The sequence below is a fragment of the Falco peregrinus genome, chromosome 19 (assembly GCF_023634155.1).
Source record: "Falco peregrinus isolate bFalPer1 chromosome 19, bFalPer1.pri, whole genome shotgun sequence".
Classification (NCBI taxonomy): Eukaryota; Metazoa; Chordata; class Aves; order Falconiformes; family Falconidae; genus Falco; species Falco peregrinus.
Window position 1 is genome coordinate 5,731,157 of NC_073740.1, and position 21,324 is coordinate 5,752,480.

The window sequence follows — 21,324 nt, forward strand, 5'->3', positions numbered from 1 at the left end:
TGGCACAAGAGGAGTGCAGGAGGAGTGGCAGCCCCACGCAGCTGGGGAGGACGGACGAGCAGGACCTGCTCTTTCTCCTCTCCCAGGCCTCTGCCTAAAGACAGGCATTAGCACCTTCCCTGAAAGGTCCCTGCGAGCACTGCAGATCCGACCCCAGGCTTACACAAATGAAATAAAACCCAGAACGGTTGACTTTCCTCCGCTGATGGAGAAGGAAATGCAGACTGGGAATACAAACACCGAGCAGAGCAGTTTAACTAAACATTTCAGGTTACACTCCAAGGACTCATGTACGCTTCTCTGTACGTAACAACACTTCCCTGCACTCGTGGACTCAAAAGCAGGAGCTCAGTCCTCACCAGAGAAGATAACTCAAGGTAGCAGACCAAGAAATAGGGGGGGTTTGGTGGTGACTCTCATCACAACTGCTCTGGCTTCACTTCAGCAGTAAATGTTCTCCATTCTATAAGTTTCCCAGCTACTAATTGGGATCCAGATGCTGCTGTCCTCTCACACTTTTTGAAAATATTACAAAGAGAATCTCTTTTTTATATTAACACATCTACTAGTCTTTGATATGTCCTGGTAGCAGAAATATAAATGAACCTGCTATCTCAAATTAACAATCAGTGAGTGAAAACCAGTAAACTGTAACTTGGGAAGGAACAGACAAGCTGCACTGTGCCCTCCTGTGGCCACATGGAAGATCATCTACCACCTTTAAAGCCAAAAACAAGTCACACTGATGCACTCGGAGGCAGTTTGGAAGTATGTGGACTGCAGAAGGCTAGTTTAAACATGGAGAAAACATGTTTACAGGTTTCTTCACAGTCCTACCTACCTCCCAATAGATCATGATTTCAGCAAATAGTACGAAATAGCGTGTGCAGACCCAGAGTTTTGTGTGCCTGTGAGTGAGGATGGGTTTTGGCCAGTGCGTGAAACCTCTACAGTACTGCTGAGGGAACATCTTTTTTGACCCACCAGATATCTGGACCTGCTCTGTGTTCACCAAATTATTTTGTTCCACTGCCTGTGTTTCTTCCACTTTGATAAGTGTGAGAGAGGCAACGGTCAGTCATTGGGTTAAGGTCTCACAACCCCTTCAGAGACTCCCCAGACAGCAGGCATTTGGCTTAATGACTGGAATTCTGGGGTCTGTTTCCAATGGCCTCTGACTGCGGGTATTTACCATGGCCAGGTCCCCCGAGAAGCCTCCTTATAGCCAGTGAAGCTGTCACTACAGTCACGTGAGTCCACGGTAAAGCTCACCTTGTAATAAAGTAAACCCAAACAGACACACATACTAAAAGCAGAATCTCTGCTATGGACATGGATCCCATAGGCACGGTGAGACCCACTGGTTTCTTCCCAGAATCACAAGAAACTCTCTACTCACAGCTTACCTTTTCCAGCACCTTGATTAGCACACATTAGTGAAAATGAAATTTTAATGCAAGCAAGTACCACACTTTGCTTTTCCTTCTGTAAGTACCTTTTTGTATTTAACATTTGCCTTTTACAAGGAGTAGAAGCAATCCGCACTTCAGCAACTGTACACACTCGTATTCAGGGGCATTTCCAACGGGGATTTCAGGGACCCAGACTGGGATGCTCGCTGTAGTTGGAATGAGAGACCCCAGTCACCTTGCAATGCACTGGTGGACTGAGAAAAGCAAGTTGAGAAGACTAACAAGTTTGTGATTTGTGGAAAATCATGGCCTAAAATGGGTAGTAGAGTGAGAGAAACTCCTCGATGTACTTCTGCCTGAAAGCAGGGTGCAGGCTGCCCACGCGTGGCCATGTGGAAGATCATGTACCTTTTCCAATTTTAAATGCTCAGTCATATAGGAAAGAGGTGCAGAAAAAAAATACAGGCTCCAGTAGTACTGGCTGGTAGCAAAGGAATTGCTAACAAAGCAGTGACTTCCTGGGACATGAGGAGATTGTTCAGACACTAAGCACTCGCTGTACCCACTCAGTGTGGACTATTAGTAGCATTTACATCGGTTAGCAGTGTATACTCCATTCTTGAAACCAGCCCCTTTGCAAGGAAAACAATGGGTCCTTGCAGCAAGATGATTTTAAACATCACTCATTTCTAACAGGAAGCTGCTGAAAATGGGATTTTACATCAGAGACAGGTAGCTACAACACCAAGTCAGTTAGAAAGCTTTCTGGCTTCACAAGGTCCTAACAGAACTGCATGTCGCAGGTTTCAAAGAAACCAAGTGGCAGCAGTCCAGCTGCTCTACATTAAAAACACAAATTGAACTCTCAAAGCCTGGTTCCAAATACGTTAGGCAAGACAGTAAGCAGCTATGTACAGAATGAAGTCTTGATCATAAAGATCTGTCAGCTAGATGAGGGTTTTGCTGTGGAAGCACAGTAAAAGTCGGAAAAACATGTAGCCAAAAGGCTGCAGCGGGCAGTCCCATTAACACACTGCTCCTCCGGCATTGCTGATGCGATTCCAGCGTTACAACTGGCAATGCTAAAGCTCAGCAGGAAACGGCAGAGGCTGGCAATGGACACAGATGGGAGAGCAACAGATCCAGAGGCAGAAAAGAGAATCAGACCCAAGAAACAGCTTAGGGGAGATGCAGTGGGAACTGGCAACAGAAGAAAGGATGGACTTGTTAAGTGCTTGTCTGTTCAAGAAGTTGCAAGACACCTGTAAGGCACCTGCTGCTAGCACTACGTGGCTTTGCCAAAGCGTGCAGGAAAGTTTTCTCCAGTCTTAGAAAACAGAAGATAACCTTTGCTTGCAATAATGGGAACAAAGGTGGTTTCAGTGAAAACAAATTCCTCACCAAAGAATTCCTAAGACAGATGACATTGTTACTTTCTGAAATGACCTTACATTTATGTTCTTTGAAACAGAAAATGCTGAAATACTAAAAAGAAAAAAAAATGCCGCTCCACCTGACAGTAAGAACAATTTTATTTTTTTTTTATAAAATCAGTGCACAAATGTTAAAATATAACCCAGCTCCAGAAACACATGGCTTCAGATTAGATATGCATGATTTTTATGCTGTGTCTGCTGTAAAGCACTGATTACTTTATGAGCAAATTAAGCTTTGCAGGGACAGGACACTTGCTCTGGCGTAAACCCATGGAATGGATCCTTCTTATGCTCCTCCACCAACAAACAGTGGCAAGACAAAGTAGCATCAAGCAAGGCAAACAGTCCTTAAAGAAGTGGCGACCTTGGCCTTGAAACCAACAACCAACAGTGATTAGACAGGACCTCATGAAAGGGAAAGGAGTAGAGAAAATGAGGCGTATATCGTGTTTCAGAGAGATTCACTTGGCTGCCTTAGAATGAGAAGAAAGTGGAGCTTCAGTGGCTCACCCTAATGGAAGTCTAAATATAGATACAAAGTTCCAGCTGACCCTATTCACCTATATAAAAGGGAAGTGGAGGGCAGAGAGGAGAGAGAGGGGGCAAGAGAAAAAAACCCAACAAAACAAACAGCTCCAGACAACAATTATATCCAGATATCAGAAGTACTGTCTCCACCAGGGTAACGAATCTCATGAGCTAGGACAGGCCCATCAGGTTCCTTCCCAAAATCCACTAGGAAGTTTTTATTCACTTTCAATCCACCTTTTTCAGTATCCACATCAATCTGCAGCATAACAGAGCCTTCCCTGAAAAAGGGACAAGAAAACAGGTATTTGGAAAAGGATTCATACTGGTTGCTCTTCTCTTCCATATTTGGGCAGGATTTGTCTTTGTTTAATATAAAATGGAAAGAATCCCAGATTAAAAATGGGCCTTAGCAGGTCTCAAAAGTGAGTTACACGGCTTCAGCGAAATCTGCAACCTCAAATTAGCCATGAATGAGTGAAAAGTTGTTACTTATAAAGAAACAGGCAAACTGCACTATGCCCTCCTGTGGCCACCTGGAAGATCATCATCTCCTTTCTTTAATTCCAAAAAATAGAAAGCCATGCTGATACGCTCAAAGGCAGTTTGGAAGTACTACAGATTCCAGGAGGCTAGGTCACATTCACTGCTTTCTTCCCGTTCTCACCTACTTCCAAACAGATCACAATTTCAACAACCAGGGCGTGCAGACCCCGAATTTTGTGTGCCTGATGAGAAGGGATGGATTCTGCCTCGTGGGGTAAAAACATCTAGATTGGTAGGCTGTCTACAAAAAGTTACTGGATTCAGTCTCCCTGTGTGGGAACTTTGCTCTGTGCACCAGTTGGTATATGCATACTGCTATTTAAGAAAGAAATCTTCACCATGGCCTTGCACAAAGTTTTCTTACTTGACAAGATCTGGGTAGAACTGCTTGTCCCATCCACTGTAGAGAGAGCTGGTGACATATAATCTCTTCCCATCCAAACTAAGCTGAATCATCTGAGGTCCACCTGGTATCCTCTTCCCCTAAAATTAGAGAACAAGGTGCTCAAGACAAGCTGCCATGGAGAGTGAACAAGAGAAATGCAACAGCAAGGAGAAACAGAAGAGCATGGCAGGTCCGCTGCTTGGAGGACCATCCAGCGCTCTGAAATCCTTGACACAGTAACACCAAATCCCCTACTGTGGAGAGAGACCAGTTTTTATTTGGAGTCTTATTCCTTACTAACAGGGAGCCTTGAAGCCATTTCAGAGGAGTTCCACTCAATTCACAGAACTAGTAACGCAAGGAAGAAAGGGCTGAAGGGTTCAGGTTGCTGTACTTGGATGGGAGCATCAAAAATCAAGCAAGAGGTGGGTGGTGTAACGCAGCTGCAAATAAGAACACGTCTATGCTGCAGCTAGGTCACAGTTTGCACTACAAAGAAAAGGAGTACGTGGACCTTCCTGAAACTGCCTTCAGTGGCCAACAGATCTTAGCCATGACCGTGTTCCGTTCTTATACATCCTGACACTTTCCATAGGTAGCTGCCTTGACAGTAATAATATTAATGCACATTGATAATGACCAGAGATAATTAGCACTCTTTCATTTTTCTACCATGATGCCAGGTGCTATCAAAGTCTCTACACACCCCACTGAAGAATGAGCTGGTTTCAGTTGTTGAAAGATTATCAGAAGCAATGCTGGCAGTGTGATGAATGCGCACTGCCTTAGCTTTAAACTAACTAGCTAACAGCAGCAGGGAAGCTGTAATTACACAGGCTTCAGTACAGGTGAACAGCTTGTCCAATCCCACCAGGGACCCAGAACATTTACCAGGATTTACTACCTCGAAATGTGATACCTGCCCAGGCTGTAAGCCAAGACACAAACTAGCCCAGATGCAGCTTTACACGTTGTGCATTTGACTGAGGTGTGTAGGGATATTTTAAAACTGATTACAATTAGCAGAGCACTGACAACATGCACGTTAGGAAAACTTACTTTTATCACAAGTGGCTCTGGCTGACACTGCAATTCCTTGTCTTCCACAACAGTTACAGGTCCACCTTTTGTGATGCTGCCTCCCAGAAACACCTGTAACCAGGGGAATGTGTGAGGACAGGCATCGGCTGTTGAAGGAACATGCAAGCAATATAGCCACAATTCTCAAGCAAAAGTAAATTGTCATTTTCTCCTTTTAAAAAGGAAAGAAATAAGCAGACCATACTGCCCTTGCACATGACAGCTTTTCTGATGGTGGCTTACCTGCCCCACCAGCCTGGGCTTGCGGGTGTCAGAGATGTCGTACTGGCGGATGTCTCCGTGCAGCCAGTTGCTGAAGTACAGGAACCTGTCGTCCAGCGAGATGAGGATATCTGTAATAAGACCTTCAAGAAAATATTCAGCAGCAAACTCAGGAAAAGGACAGAATCAGCAACAAACAAGACCACAAGCCTGTTATCTTTCAAAATTCCAGTCACAGTAGCCTCAGAAAAATACGTTAAGATATGGGTTGAACAAACACAATGAACCTTGGAAGCCCAGTACCTACTCAGAGGAGGTTCAGGCTCTACCAGCATTCCCAGGAGCGTTCCTGAATACTGTGAGCTCATGCTGAAAGACCCAAACTCCAAGTATTTTTTCTAGAGAAACTGACCTTGTGCACTGAGCAGTGTGGGAGCAGAGGCCTGGCAACCTCCTACCAGGTAGCTCATAAGCAAAGGCTAATCAGAAGTGTTACACAAAGAACCCAAACAGAAATTTAGTATTTTACCAGGGAAGTGTTTGCCATTTAAGGATAAGATTTTGCAAAAAGCTTACACTGTACCAGGGAACTGAAGACAACACCCCATTTATTTTCCAAGCATGCTCACACTAACCAGGCATGTCAGGGAGAAGCCATCCTTGCACCTTCTTGCTAGGTACTTCAATCACCTTCTCTGCTGCCCAGTCTCCTTTCTGCAGAAGGAACAGGAGAGAACACAGCCTTATTATTGCCAATATGTTAGCCAAGAGGGCTCAGCTATGTGTGACAGAGGGAGGAGAAGCAAATAGTGCTATTTATTTAACAGGGCCTGGTACAGAGCTGATATGCACACTGCAAATAAGTGTTACCAAGGGGTGAGGATGGTAACTATACTGCCAGGGAGAACGTTAATGATTATACTATGCAACATCATCTCAAACCAATTGCTGTAACAGTAGCAGGTGTCCTGTCCATCTCCAGCTTGCCCTCTAAAATGGCAGCAGCTCTACTCCCCTGTCCATGACCCCACCGCTTTCCCTCCCTTCTCTACCTTCTGATCTCCCCTACACTTCCAAACACCGGCTGAGCAGCAGGCAGCACACACTGACACCGGTGACAAGTTCTGCATGTTCTGATTAGCTGTCCAATTGATACATGTTAAAAGATGTGCAGATGTGACACTTAGGGACATGTTTTAATGGTGGTCTTGCCAGTGCTATATTAATGGTTGGACTGGATGATCTTAAAGGTCTTTTCCAACCTAAATGATTCTGTGATTTTATTTTTCTATGTTTGTTGACCAGCTTGCAGGCCAGAAAGCAAGCCATTGAGCTAATGCTGCAGTCCCTTCCTCAGAGCAAGCATTCATTAGATTGCCTCCTGTTCAAGTGATCGCTAATGCTCCCATCATTGGAAAGACCTTCCCCTCTTTCAGATTTTCATTAATTGTGATTACATTGATAGACTCATCATCATGGAGGGCATGACAATTGGAAGTGGGGCTGACAGATCAGCACCATGATCTCTTAAGTCCTGCTTCCTTTCAGGATCAGGCTGTTAAGAGATTTGTATGCTGGACATCAGCAATACCGCTGCAGAGAACCTCAGAATGCCTACCAGCTGCCACTGCTCAGAGATGAGGGACTACACAGTAGCTTCATAAAGCCATGGCAGTGGCTTGTATGCATGCTGTCATTAGGAGGTTTGTTCTCTGACACAACGTTACAGCTCGGTTAGAATTAGACTAGAATTAGGAGCCGTATTATTTAATCTGAATTCTACTATTTGCTGTGTGATCAGTGAATTTCTGAAACAACTAGGTTTGAGCTTCTGTGCTTGCCCCTGCTTTCATTACCTACCTCTGTCTTGTAGAACCGATGCACTGCACTACTCAGAGCACATCCAACAAACCCTTCTGCAGCAGCTGGATTGTGGAGGAATCGAATTTCCAAAGGTATGGAGCCTTTCCCTAAGTCGATTGCCTGAATGTAGGTGCGAGTGCTCCAGTCCCACACATTAATGTGGCAGCCATAATGCCCTAACGGACAAGGTCAGACAAAGATAAGCACAGAAGAGACTATTTTAGCAAAGAGTTAAGTTTTACTTTTGAGAGTTTAAACAAATGCTCCCTCACCTCTCTCTATATCAGCTGGGTTAAACCCATCTGCCAAGGCTTTTGGGGTTCCCCATTCCGTGCTCATCATGACATTATGTCGTGGCTGATACCAGAAGTCATAACCCAGGGGGGGTACCTTTTCCCCATTCTCCCAATTTCCTTTCACTTCAAAGGTCTCTCCGTCCAGCAAAATAAAGCCACCTGAAACAAAAACCAAAGAAAATTGTTTGAAGACACTCACACAGATCCACAGCTTTAACTAAGTTAAATAATATATTAATATTTAAATGACTATTTTCTAAACATGCTGTAAAATGCAACCCTATGCTTAAGGAAAATTCTGTGATTCTGTTGGTTTTGCTTTTGTGGCCTAAAGCAAATGAAAGGTGGATTTTTAAAGAACTTTATCACATTGTAATTAATTTTTTAAGCTTCAGTTTGCTCTTCTTCTACTCAAGTCATTCCAATATATCCGATAGCCCTCCTAGAGTACATTTCAATTAAGGGATATCTTAGAGAAGATGCTGGAGAAGTCACCCCTGATTTTCTTTGCTTGCCACCAGTATCCTTGAATGACGTACGTAATACACATGTCTTCGAGGGCATGCTTGCCCGCAGTCCAGAAGACAAAGACCCTGTGAAAAGGAGCAGGGCTCCCCACTTACCATCTGAAGTATATTTCTTCTAATAGCTAGTATTTCTCTTAGATGTCAGGTGGTTTACATCTGAATAGGTAACAAAATTTATATACAAGAATCCTTCAAAAGTTTTAAATAGGAAATGCAATCTCGAATAGCTGGAGAGGCTTAATTTTCATTAGACGATGAGGATTTAGGTTGGCAACAGCCACCTGTACTTTGGGAGCGTGATACTTCTACGGCACGAGTACTTTTCTAGAGTAATGAAGGGAATTAATACCTTTTCCATTGCCAGCAGGGTCTCCCAAACAGCTGATTAAGATGTCACCGCTGCCCAGACAGTGAGAGGTGTGAGGATTAGCCACGTTACACTTCCAGAATAACTCCACTGGCTCAACAATCTAAAATGAGTACACACAGTCACCTTCACTGAGATCACAAGAGAATACCAGTTCCACCCTTAACAGATTAAGTTTCAAAGAGTGAGGAAGGAGCGTGAATGGAGTATGTGTGAGGGTGACTGGTTCTTTCACTATTGTGTTTTTTGAGTACCTGTCACCTGCTGCTTTCTACTCTGCCCAGTTACACAGTACCAACCATGACACTTACCTGCTCTTCTCAAAAATATAAACAGCAAGAGCTGAATGGTCAGAATCAGTCTAATTTGTGCATCAGTGAGACACTGACATCTGCGTTTGTTTTAATTAGTATCAGCAGCAGAAATACCACTTGTGCAATATTCAGACATCAGCTCTCACTGGAATTCTAGCAGTTCAGAGGCGGGGGGGGATGGAAATCTTAGAGGCTTGCCAGAGACTCAGTGTGAAACAAAATTCACTGTACAAGAAGAGACCTTTGGGGGTTTTATTCCACCGCATTGATAGTTAAAGGCTGGCAAGGCTCTACAGAACTCAAAACTGAAAGACTGAATGGGAGTATTTGCAAGTGGGGTGGGACAAAAAAACACTTTAAAGTTTCCTTACATTCCATGTTATGACCTGTCTTCAAACTGTATTTTTTATAACTAAATTTGTCTCTGCCAAACCTGGATCTCTGTACTGAAGTTCCACACGTTGCTGCACGATTCATCTGACCAAGTATAGACGCTGACAGTATGTGTATTTACATCTGAGCTAATCCTCTATGCTTACTTTATAGTCAGTGAAAAGAAACAAACACTTCAAGACACAATTCCTTTACCCTAAAACAGTTTTCTAAGCCAGGTTAGACAAATCTGACTCCAGCAATGCCTATCCTTTTTCACTGACTGTAACAAGAATCTAAACAGTCAGACATGGAAAAGTTTAAGTCTATATCCAAACCTGTATCTATGCCAATATCTGTATCTCTGCCAAATTAATTCTATTGCAGTGGAAATTTTCTTTTGGGAAAATTCCAATTGTTTTCATGAACAAGGATTTAGAAAAATGTTTATTTCCCTATATTAAAACATTTTCTTTATTTTTTCTTTTTAAAAAAATCTACATATTGCATATTGAGGAACCAAGGATTACAAATCAAGGAAGAGGTGTCCTTTACAGAAGAGATCTGGTTTTGCTCAGTGAAAATCCAATCAAATTTGAACTCATCTCTAAAAAACATACAATCTACATATGCTCAGCTGAATGTGTCATGTAGGAGTTTGCCTCATCATCTTGTAGTCAAAACCAATAACACAGTGTGCAACTACTTTAATTGAAATTCATACTGCAGAGGCAGGCTAAATTCTGGAACTTCCTAATTTTTCAGTGTTTGATACCACATTTACTCACACTTCTTTAGTGCAAGATTTTTTTGGTGTAGTTTATCAATAAACTGTAGGAGTTTCAAAACACCCCCAAGTGCCTAATGCTTGACAAAAATTTGCGTAGCAATTCTGGCTCTCCTATTCTAATTTGAAGTTGGAATCCCTAATATCACCATCTCTTGGTCAAATAAGAAATAAAACCCCATCTTAAAGTCACCTAAATATACCTTACGGATTCTAGGAGCCCGTGAGTCTGTTCCCACATCCACCACATAAATTCGAGAAGAGATCAGACTTGGTAGAATCAGGCAATTTCTTTTCTTTGTGGCATCCCCAAAGCAGCTGCTGCAGGCATTCCACCCTGAATGATGGAGCTCATCCTTAAGATTCGGCATGGGCAGGCGATGGATCACCTACAAAGTCAAGAGACAGACTTAAGATTCAGTCTGGTGTAAGTTTTCCCCTAGGCAAAGAAATGGGTCTTTATGTCAAAGCATAAATTAATAAAGAGCAGAAGGAAACTGCTATTTGTTATTCAGGAAGCACATTCAGCCTGAGGTATGCAGAGCTGAAGCTGTAAAATGGGAGAAGAAGGTTGGACATCAGGATTGCATGGCATTTGTTAAATGTTGTATGCTATTCCATTAACCCCAAAAAGACTCTTATCTAAATAAGGAGACACACAATAATGATATGGAAAAAACTAACAGAAAAAAAACCACCATTTGCTCATGTGCTGCAAGTCTCTGACTGTATAAGATTTACCTAATTACAGCTGGGACTGACTGTACCAAACTGTCACGTTAATTTGCACTCCTGCTTCTGATTTTTACTTTTCCACTGTATAACTAAGAAAATTTGAAAGACTGCAGCTAAGTTTTGTCAAAGTTTTAGGAGATTTGTGTCCTCTACTCCTCCACAATAAAACTCTAAGCAGTAGCTATAAAAAAAATAAGAACAAATTATCAAAATTTTTGTTATCAAACCAGATGTGCTGCTCCTTAAACACACAGAGATCAGAGTCCAAAGTGTCTTCAGTAATTTGAGTCACACAAGCACTGCATGTTTAAATGCAGTTTAGTGTACACTATTTGCAGTAACAAACTGCGGAGCTTAGTCAGTTTTACCAATATTTTGGATCTGGTATATTGGTATCTACCTACACACAGCTTTCCATTTATGCAGTAAATGGATTACATTTATAATGCCTAATGTGTAGAATTTCCCAGGGTATCAGACATCCAACTTCATAAAGTCTGTCTATACTACAAGGAAATTGCCACCTTCTTGAGCTTAATACTCATGCTCAGTATAGATCAGTAATGGTGTTATAAAAAGAACTATTAAAATACTAAGCACAAAAACGCTCTGAAAGCGTCTTGAGACCAACAAGATAAATGTTAGCTTTGAGTAACCCAGTAAGAAAAACACCAGAGGATTTGACTGGTTCTCAACACAACTATCTACTTGAAAATGATTCTGTGAACCCCAATATTCACCACCCTAGGAAACAGAGCACTGGAGCCATTCTACACACAGGTACCTGACAATAGTGCGGAGACTTGGGGTCAATGTCCACAGTGGCCAGGTAGTCAGGCTTCTCTATCCCAGTGTTTCTGTAGATACAGGGCAGATACACAATCTCCTCCCGGGGACCTTTCAAAGCAAAAGTCTTGTTTAATGTGTCACAATAAACCAATTTTACAAAAAGCTATGGTCAACTTTAAGAGAATCTTCTCTGGATTTAATCTCTCTATCTCAAAATTTCGATTCTTCCTAGAAAGCTGAACCTCAATATTTCTATTTGATGGAGAAACACTAGTAGTATGTAGTCTGAGCAGCCGGAAACGGCCAAGAATAAGTGCTTACTCAGCTGTGGGGCCCTTCCACTCCCTTGCCTTCCTAATGTAAGAGGCTCTGGGGATGCAATTATTTTCCTGAAAAAGGACAGTGGTGGAGACCACCTTCCCACCTGCAAGGCCATGTCAAGCCTCTCCTGTCTCCATCACACAAGCGATGATTCCCTGGTGCCAGGGCCTGGATTTCAGTCTACCTATGCCAAAAGCCTACTTATTACAATCTAGAAAATTAAGGCTTTTAAAATATATCAAAGGACTCAAGATGAAATTCAGACGCTATTAAAAGCTACAGCAAAATGCCTCAAGGGCTTTAGTGCATTTCGGGATTTAGCCAGACACTTCTGGGAAGAGCAGAACATAACTTTTGTACAGCTACAAGCAGATGAGGAGCTTGCTGTTAAACTACATCACACCAAATACCCTACGGCCCTTTCTCCTATTTTCCCCTTCTGCCCTAGACAGTCACTTGTTTTTATGGAAGAGTCTCAGGGCATCTATAAAGGTCTCCATCCAAAAAACATCAACAAAACTTTTATTTTTCGGTTAAATACTTGCTCCCAATACTCTGAAAGCTATAGTGTCCTATAGCCATGCACACATCTAAACCCCGACCCACCTTGGGTTTAGTGCTATGATTTAGTGAATCATGCTAACAGAGCTTACATGCTTTGCCCAAAATCAGGTACAAAATGAAGTGAAATCTGACATTTAAATTCTTCTTGGCCTTGCTAATTAGTGAGCCACTCTGGAAGGCATCTACCTAGTCTTCCCCTAATCTGAAAACAATTCCTTTACTGATGGCCTGGATTTAGGAAAGATGTTACAGTACTTGCCTTTCATGGCATCCAGAGGAGTTGCATATCCTGGACCACATGCTCCGCATTTTGCTGATTAGAGGGGAAAAAAAAGAAGTTATTTTAATCTCCAAATTATTTTAAAGCATATCTCTAAAAGAACATTGGTGTCACATTCAGAAATTGACAAATCTTAGATCCAATTCTTACATTGCCAAACACCTGTAAGTCTCACTGACTCCAGTCAGCGTTAGGGTTACTTGAGTTTCTGAAAATGTACACAATGTGACACTCCACACTCAAAAGTGATGGGAAACTGGGGTCTTCATTTCAAGGAGTTCAGCCTCACAATTTTAAAGCACATTCATATATGACAAGGGTCTGGCATTTAAGAAAATTTTGTTAAATGTTTTACAGAGAGCTGCTGAATCACTGCCAGATGAGTAAGTAGACAGATTGCCCAATTTGAACAACTCATTTTATTATTACTGGAAAGCCTCCAGTCTTTCTCTGCATATAAATGTTGAAGAAGTGGTTATTTTTAAGGATTTACAGCCTGGAGAAGAGGTGATACTGCAGGTGTCCAGAAAGGACAAGAGGAAGGGAAATTATGAACCATCCCACCTTCTCTCTATTAAAAACTCAGCTCCCCACCTCTGCTTTCACACCACGGTTGGAGCTGCCAGAAACCTCTCTGGACTGGCGTTCCTCGTTCACCACTTCCCGCACAGCAACTACATCACGAATCAGACAACTGAGTGGGGAAACTATGGTTTTAAGAAGCTAGAAAGGGAATCAAATGTCCTCCAGAGAAGAGAACCCCACAAAAGCAGAAGGACCACGTCTGGCTTGAGGCTAGGCTCTGCACTAGGAGAAACGTGCCATTTTGCAGAAGGCAGAAGACTGAGAAGCAACGTTCTTCTGTACCGGGAGTCGAAACCACCCGACACATCTGGGGGTCTCTACGCACAAACCCTCAACATTTCAACGGGGACAGCAACCGCAGCGGCTGTCATCTACAGCTTCTCTGCCTGCAAAGTGAGGAGTTCCCTGCCAAAAAGACAGGGCTCCTATATTAGGATCTTACAGAATTAACGGCTTGATCCTCAGCAGCCTTAAAGCACTGCCCACTGCAAACCTGTAATATTTACAACCATTTCAGCTTACTTCTAAAAATTGTCTTAGCTCCCTTTGTATCTGTTTGGATCCTAATCAACACCCAAGTAAAAATTACATTAAAACAGCCTCATACACCATGATTTCTACTCTAACATAGTCAACAGAACCTACATGCTCAGGACTGAATCAATAAATTGTTGGCTAGAATTAAGAAAATATTGAGAAAATATTCCTTTAAGGGGTAGTTACAACACATTGCAAGTTTATAAGCTTAACTGACGCATATAAATCTCTACTTTTCTAGAGCCAGGGAGCTGCAGGCCTGCTGAACACAATGCAGGAAGCTTGTGCTCCATTCCGAAATGGAACTAGTATATCATCAGCTGTTTAAAACACAAAAATATACAAGTGCTGTGCAGCAGGATGCCAGCGTATTTTTTCAACATGACATGAAGTGCAATGCATGTTGACAGAAGCAAAACCACAGTATAGTTGCCTCCCTCTGTACCTCAAGTGTCTATAATAAAAATAAGCAAACCAGCTAATTATTTGCCATTCTCTGATATTTAAAATGAGAAATTTATAGCAACAGTTTATTTCAGAATGCCACAGATCTAAGATTTCAGATCCAGAGGCAGTGACAGCTCCAGTGCCCATTTAATTACGGAGCCTTTCTCCGAAGGCAAAATGCTTCAAGCAATCCACTTGCTGCATGCGGAGGCTCCCAACTTCATAGCCAGCATCTTCTCAAAAAGACTAATTTAGTACTTTACGTTTAATTTCACATTCCTTGTGAAACATTTTTATCTGAAAACACAAAATATGAAGTTTGCTTTGTTCCATTTATGTCTAAGCCATAATTTAAACTTTATTCCAATTTTCTCAATCACCTAAATTAGCAGGAACTCAGTATGCATTAGACCACAGCTTAATTAGCATTGCAAATGTAGTTTTCTGCAGATTACTTTGAGAAAAAGATTATTTGTGCCAAATTGTTTTCCAGAGAAAACATACAGCAAGATGATGAACGTTTTATCTTCCTTGTTCTCATACACGGTTTTTACTCCTTTCCCTCTGATCTTGTTCAAACACCCTTTTATTCGGAACCATTGTATCTAACTGCCTGCAGATATCTGTGGATGACGCAAGCCTCTCCGTGTTATACGATGCCAAGCTCATTTGTGAATACAAAATGAGGATTTCCTCATGAAGCTGTGATTTGTACCATCTTGTAGCAACATGTTAACAACAATATTTATATTGCTATGTTAATAATCCATGGTTAAACATGTTAATATTCCTTGTTAGGTTCCAGATCCCCCGTTAATCTGGCAGCTGACCGAGTGTTTTGAATACCAGGAAGTGGGACAGTATATCACATACATGTGGTTTGCAAACTCCAGCAAGGACAAAAGCATTGAGATTTTTTTTCTGCAGTGCATGTTGCACCTTTACAGGCAAATTCTCTTCTGGGTAGCTTCCCAGCCACAAAGTTCACCTTCCTTGTCTTTCTAAATGAAAGAACATTTCTCTACTACAAATAGCTCATGTGTGAGCTGAATGGGAAGAACATACGCCTTTAGCTTTAAGTGCTTCAGTGTACAATTTTCCTTTTTTCACAAATGAAGTTACAATAAGCTCCACTCCTGCTTACTCTGATGCAGTTATTTGTATATATACACCAAGAGCTGATAAAAATATCACTGTTCCTTTTGTTATCACTATCTACAGCAATTCTCTCTTGTGGAGAGCAAAGGGAATGGAGGAATCCAGTCTAGTTTCCTTTTGCTCTAAATTTTTTCATCTCTTTCCATCTGTCCTGTTCCTCTTTCTAGAGAACAGGAGGGACAGCAAACCAAAGGCAAGTGTCCAGTCCTTCATAAGCCACCAATAATGATCCACAGGTCACTCTGGAAAACTCCATGCAAATCAACAACAAGGTTTGGGGATATTTTGCTACACTTACAACAGCTGAAAATATATAAGCCATCATTTCCCACATAAAGCATAGTAAGGGACTCCCTGCAGCTTTCCATCCACTCAGTAAGTTTCAGACAAAAAAGGAGGCAGTTCTCAATGTCATAAATGTTAAAAGAGCTTCTCTGATGGTGGCAAAAACACCACACACTTTCAGGTGGCAGCGAAGAACAAAACATTTCATTTCCCTCATTTTTTTGAGCACCGAGCTGTACCACAGTGGCAAGTAAAATTGCATACTGTGCAAGGTCCAGGACCGATGACTGCATCTGCCAGTCTAGCAGTCACAGCACAGAAAAACAATCCCGACACCTCTGGGTTCATTTGCCGCTGTTACTGGGGGAGCCAATGCACTGTGCTGCTCTGCGCCTCCGAGCACAAGCGCTTCCTTCGTCAGGCAGCAGATAAAGATGCCCCTCTGCCTGTTCAAGGGCTGTGAAGTCTTGAGAAATACCAAGCAGAGAAATATCGGGAAATACAGATCATCCCGAAGGACAACAAACACCACAAAGCATTTTATAAGCAAGATTTAGGAGATAGTTTCATTAAAAACTTTTGAAAGTAGCTTCTTTTTTTTTTTTTTTTTTATAAAAGGCCGATCTATTTATACTTACCTAATCAGTTCGTTAAGTTCTGAAGTGATATGCAAAGCCTCTGTGCAAGCTGCAGCACGAGCAGACTATATGCAGATTAACCTGGAGTCACCAGTAGTGTGGATAACGAGGTTTATAGATTTACAACAATGGGTAGTAGCATTCTAAAAAAATATCCCACCTGATGAAGTGCAGTTTCATAGTAAATTCAGTAACAATTAACACAAAACAAGTGTTCTTTGGTAGTTTGGGTTTAACAGAGTGAAATAATGGAAAGGAGCAGGAAAGACATTGTCTTTTTATTTGTGTATTTTATGGCAGCAGAGCACTTCAGCCACTTAAGAGAAACTATGAAGGTGCCTGAGACTCTTTATAAAGGGAGTTTAGGAGAAATGTGGCAATAAATTAGTTGCCTCTGTTGAGAACTGAAAGTTACATGTAATAAGTCTAGACCAAGCTGGGCTTTTTGTAGAGCCTAAGTAAACAGAAAGTCCTCTGAAGTCAAGATGGATGCATGGCTTAAACACTCACATATTCAAAAATGAAGGTAGGCAAATCTGGTTTATGGTATGATTATGCTAAACTGCTGAAATAAACGCACAAATGGGAAAAAAAAAATTGTGTATCAGCTATACCATACACCTGACAAGACACAGGCCTTACAGAATAAGAGACAGAAGCAGCACATTCTTTCTGAAATAAAGTCTTTTTCCAAGCAACAAATTATGCAAGCAGACGTTAATGATCTGTTCAATTTTTGAAGAGCAGCCTAAGACTTGATCTTCTACACTGCCAAGAGCATACTTTTCCAAACCTTGTGACCAATCAATCACTATCATGCTACTTCAAGTTTTTTGGTGCAGTATTTAACTTACTCTTTCTACACTGCCAAGCCTGACTTCTTGAAGACTGCCACGACCGTTGAGACAAAACTGTTGTTATCACAGGTTACAAAATGAAACCTACAGTTTGCTAGAAAGCAAAGCAAACCAAACGTCATTTATTTTGTAGTATTAGTACTTATAAAAGCACGCAAAGATAAACATTCACCCTAGGCAGATAAACCAGACCAGACACTTCTGCTGAGTCAGAATCATTGTTTTTGTCTGCGTAATAAGGGCTTTTTTTACTAAGGTCTGCAACCTTACACTGTTCTGTGAAATCACAATGTAACAGTGTCCCCCTTGCAAATTACACTATAATACATTCACATGCAAAACAGCTTCCATCTATTTTAGTCCCCTCCCTCTATTTCCTGGCCCTGGATTCAAAACTGAAAGTCCATACAAATTACATGGTCTATCACAAAAATGTAAGCAAAAAGTTAAATTCCTCAGTTCCCCAGCGATCTTCTTAAGCAGCATTTACATTCACATCAACCACAGCAGAAAATCCAAATGCTCATTTCAGTTTCTAAATGCCGAAGTACTAGAAAAGACATTTAATGATAGCATAAAAAGCATTTACTGATAGCATTAAAACTACTCATTTAAAACCACAGGGGTTTTCAATAACTTGAAGTAAACCTTTTAATAGTCAGAGGAAACGCTGAACTTCAGCCCCACGCCTCTCCTTACCAGTCCACCACGCTAACGAACCCACTGGCCCCTGCTTAATGCGTTTCACAGTGCAGAACTGTAACCAAAAGCAGCAGATCCCAGCTGGATCCACAGGCTGGATCTCTTACCCATGTCGGATCGGACGTTCAGGGCTCCCGGGTATGCACAAGAGGAAGGACAGCTGCCTAGGACGGGATGTTTGTGAAGGAAAAGCGTCTCACAGAGGGTCCTATATGCGAGAGTGAAGGGGTGGGCAGGACCAGGGAGAGAAACTGCCAAGGGGAGGATCCAGTGCAGCCGGGAGTGCAGGCGGACAGGGACAGATTCAGTTTCTACTTCCTGGGCAAGAGTGGAGACGCTTTCAAAGCTCAGCTTGAGCCCCTTTCCTCTGCCGCACCTGGCTCCGACACTGCTGCGCTTTCCACCTGCCCCTGTTTATATTCCCGATAAGTTTGTCTGGGTATTTTGTACCCAAATGACTGCCCTCACGCAGAGAGCGCCCGCATGCTTTCTAACAGCAAAGGAGGAAACAGTTGTGTTTAAAACCTCTTGATTTTGGGCAATGTTTCAAGTTCACCAGGAGTCAATGCGTTCCAGACTGGATCACAGGTCTCAGTTGCATCTGGTTTGGCAGGGAGCAGTGTTTTTAGTATTTCATGGCCCTTCCCTCCCTTAAATAAGGCAGCTATAAAATGACACCTTGCCAGCTGAAAACTTCACAGGATTACCTCTTGAAGATGATTATCTCAAGGTTGGCAGCTGCCCTGAGTATTGGAAAATCTGGATTTCACTCTTTATTCTATCTGGGATTCCGCTAAACTGTCCCTAATAAGAATTAGTCTATTATTTCCCATTGATTTTTTAAAGGACAGTACTTTTTCCCAGGCAATATTCCCTCTGTCATTCCCAAAACATTCTCAAGAGAGAATACCACATTTTACAACCCTGTCCCACTTCTTCTCTGCCTTTTACATAAGCCACCGGTAACAGAAACCGAAAAACTAAACAGTGCTGAAACAGGAGAACTATTTCAGCTATTCCCTCCATTAAGCCAAGAGAGCGTCAGGGAGATCTGATAAACAACCTATAAGTAACCATTTCTGGAGATTTATTTAGTGAACTGAGCCTTTTTTTTCTGATCATGAATTACCACAAGCGCAGTCTGTCAATGTGTTTACCGCTTCAGACTGCTAGCTAAATATTTTGTTCAAACAAATTACTACTCAAAAATGCTTTTCTCTAAATTTTGTTTTCAATACTCCATAGCTGTAGTTAGGTACCCGAACTGCCTGATAGCCTGTCCAAGTCACGTCTCTCTCTTTTGATGGGCTAACTGCTTTGAAACAATTTTTTTTTTTAAAGGCATTTTTATTATTTTGTCCACAAATCCTTAGTGTTTGTTGGACTGTTCATCCTTTGTTAAGAGTCCCACGCATATCCATCACTTTTCCTGGTCTTTTCCTCCTCAGATACCGACTTGTCTGTTTAGGAGTTCCCTTTTTAACTTTTCATTTTAAAACGCTACTTTACTAAACATAAGCTTGATGCAGTGGGGTTTTTTTGAGCCACTATTAAAAAATGTGTGATTTATTTCATAAACTCGAGAGACTATGTTCTCAGGAGACACCATGAAGCGCCAACTGAAGATCCACCTCAAGGAATCAGACCTGTGTGTTCCCCACGTCAAAGGGACTCCAGGGTTGAACAGGAGTTCATAAACTTCACTTCAATTACAAGATCTATGACCTGAATTTTAGGCCAAGGGGGTGCGCATGCAGTCATTCTCAGCAATGACCTACTTCTGCTTCCAGCAAAATCACCGGGTGTTTTAGCCCTTGAGGTCAGCAGCAGGACAGACAGGCCAGTCCACGCATCCATTAAAGGCCCATGCAAGGAGTAATACTTCCAGAGAGCAGGGGAAGCACATAATACAAGCAACACAACGATGTGCAAACCCATCAGGCAACAGCTTACTCCTTTCTAAATTATCTGAGCCAGCAGGGAACACACGATGGCTCAGGATGAAAATCACATTACCTTAAATCGTTAGTGCTCTTGGCTCGCACCCCGTGCCACGGTGGAGGCAGCAGGATCCACTGCACACCTCAGGATGTGGCTATCAGAAACACAAAAGCAGCGAAAGGCCAGGACAAGCCTGTACACACCCAGAGGCTTTGGAACAGCCTTGGAGGCAGCCTGAAGCTGGGAAGTTGCAAAAGAGGCGCTCGATGAAAAGAACGGCGTGCCAAAGGGAGCAGTTGGGAACAGCCCCCTGAAAATGCGAGATAAAACCCATCAAGCGAAAGAGGGCTGTGTTAAAAACAAACCCACGCAAGCAGCCACACTTTCATCTAGTCCTTCCCAGCCTAGCCCACGCTGCACCACCTTTCTCCAGTTTCCACACAGCTCCTACTACTGTAACACCCCCTGCTGCAGGTCAGACTCCGGCAATGCTTTCAGCAAGTGCAGGCCCGATTTGTGTACCCTGCATCTAGAAATTAATCTCACTGAACTGTCATCATTGAGATATGCAAACATACGTTATCAGAGTAGAACACTTTTATCAAGAGATCGGCACGCCTTGTCTTGAGAGACGGTTATAACAAACAGATCATTATATTTATAGCAGCATAAAAAGAACATGCAGGGCCAAACACGTATTTCTGGCCTGTACCTTCTCACGGCATCTGAACTCCAAACTACACTTGAGTGAAATTCTGATTTGGTTCAAAGCAATCCGCCTCGATGCTTTACCTAGCCTGTTGTTCACGTGCTGCAGATTCCCCAAAAGCCTCGCTCCTTTGCTCCGCACACCATTCATTAAGCACTGAACAGCACAGAGAACTCCATTTGCCTCCCAATCAAAGCCAGCCTGGAAGCACTGGGCTACACAACGCCCGTCCCACCCCACCTTCCCATTACACTCCACAGCCACACGGAATGACTCCAGGCGCTCAGCCCAGGATTCCACACGCTCCTACCTTTAGCCATCATTGCAAGATGCTGTCATCATTCATTCTCAGCTGCATGTCCGCCGAGTTCGATGTGCTGGTTTTCAGATGTTTGATACAGATTCTTCCAAGGTAGATACAACGTGAAAATTCTTTATTTTCAATCTTTAGATGCTACAATGGATCTACCAATAGAATGCAAAAATAAACTGTGAGCCCTCTAGTTTAACTAATGTCCTACATATTACATATGCTAAGTATGTAGAATATTGGTTCCCTTATCTTTTATTGAAAGTCTTATATAAAAGCACTATAAAAAGAACTAATTATAATCATTAACCATTATAAACTGAATCAGGCA

General features: G+C 42.2%; 1 protein-coding gene across 4 annotated transcripts; it reads right to left on the bottom strand.

Moving 5' to 3' along the window:
* Positions 1-2,926: 2,926 nt before the first annotated feature.
* Positions 2,927-21,018, bottom strand: LOC101913636 (methanethiol oxidase-like). Of its 4 annotated transcripts, XM_055792258.1 has the most exons (13): positions 18,141-18,395; positions 17,329-17,425; positions 12,804-12,857; positions 11,655-11,767; positions 10,339-10,524; positions 8,645-8,765; positions 7,745-7,927; positions 7,470-7,648; positions 6,245-6,323; positions 5,631-5,752; positions 5,367-5,459; positions 4,287-4,405; positions 2,927-3,657 (listed from the first exon to the last, which is right to left on the bottom strand). In XM_055792258.1, exons 3-13 carry the CDS (start codon positions 12,808-12,810, stop codon positions 3,495-3,497), a joined length of 1,365 nt encoding a protein of 454 aa, XP_055648233.1. In that variant the 5' UTR covers positions 12,811-12,857; positions 17,329-17,425; positions 18,141-18,395; the 3' UTR covers positions 2,927-3,494. The 4 variants fall into 4 exon arrangements, with proteins under 4 accessions (XP_055648233.1, XP_055648232.1, XP_055648231.1 ...); XM_055792257.1 differs by lacking the exons at positions 17,329-17,425; positions 18,141-18,395 and adding an exon at positions 20,994-21,018 and having other exon boundaries at positions 5,631-5,740; XM_055792256.1 differs by lacking the exons at positions 17,329-17,425; positions 18,141-18,395 and adding an exon at positions 20,994-21,018.
* Between the last annotated feature and the right edge of the window lie 306 nt (positions 21,019-21,324).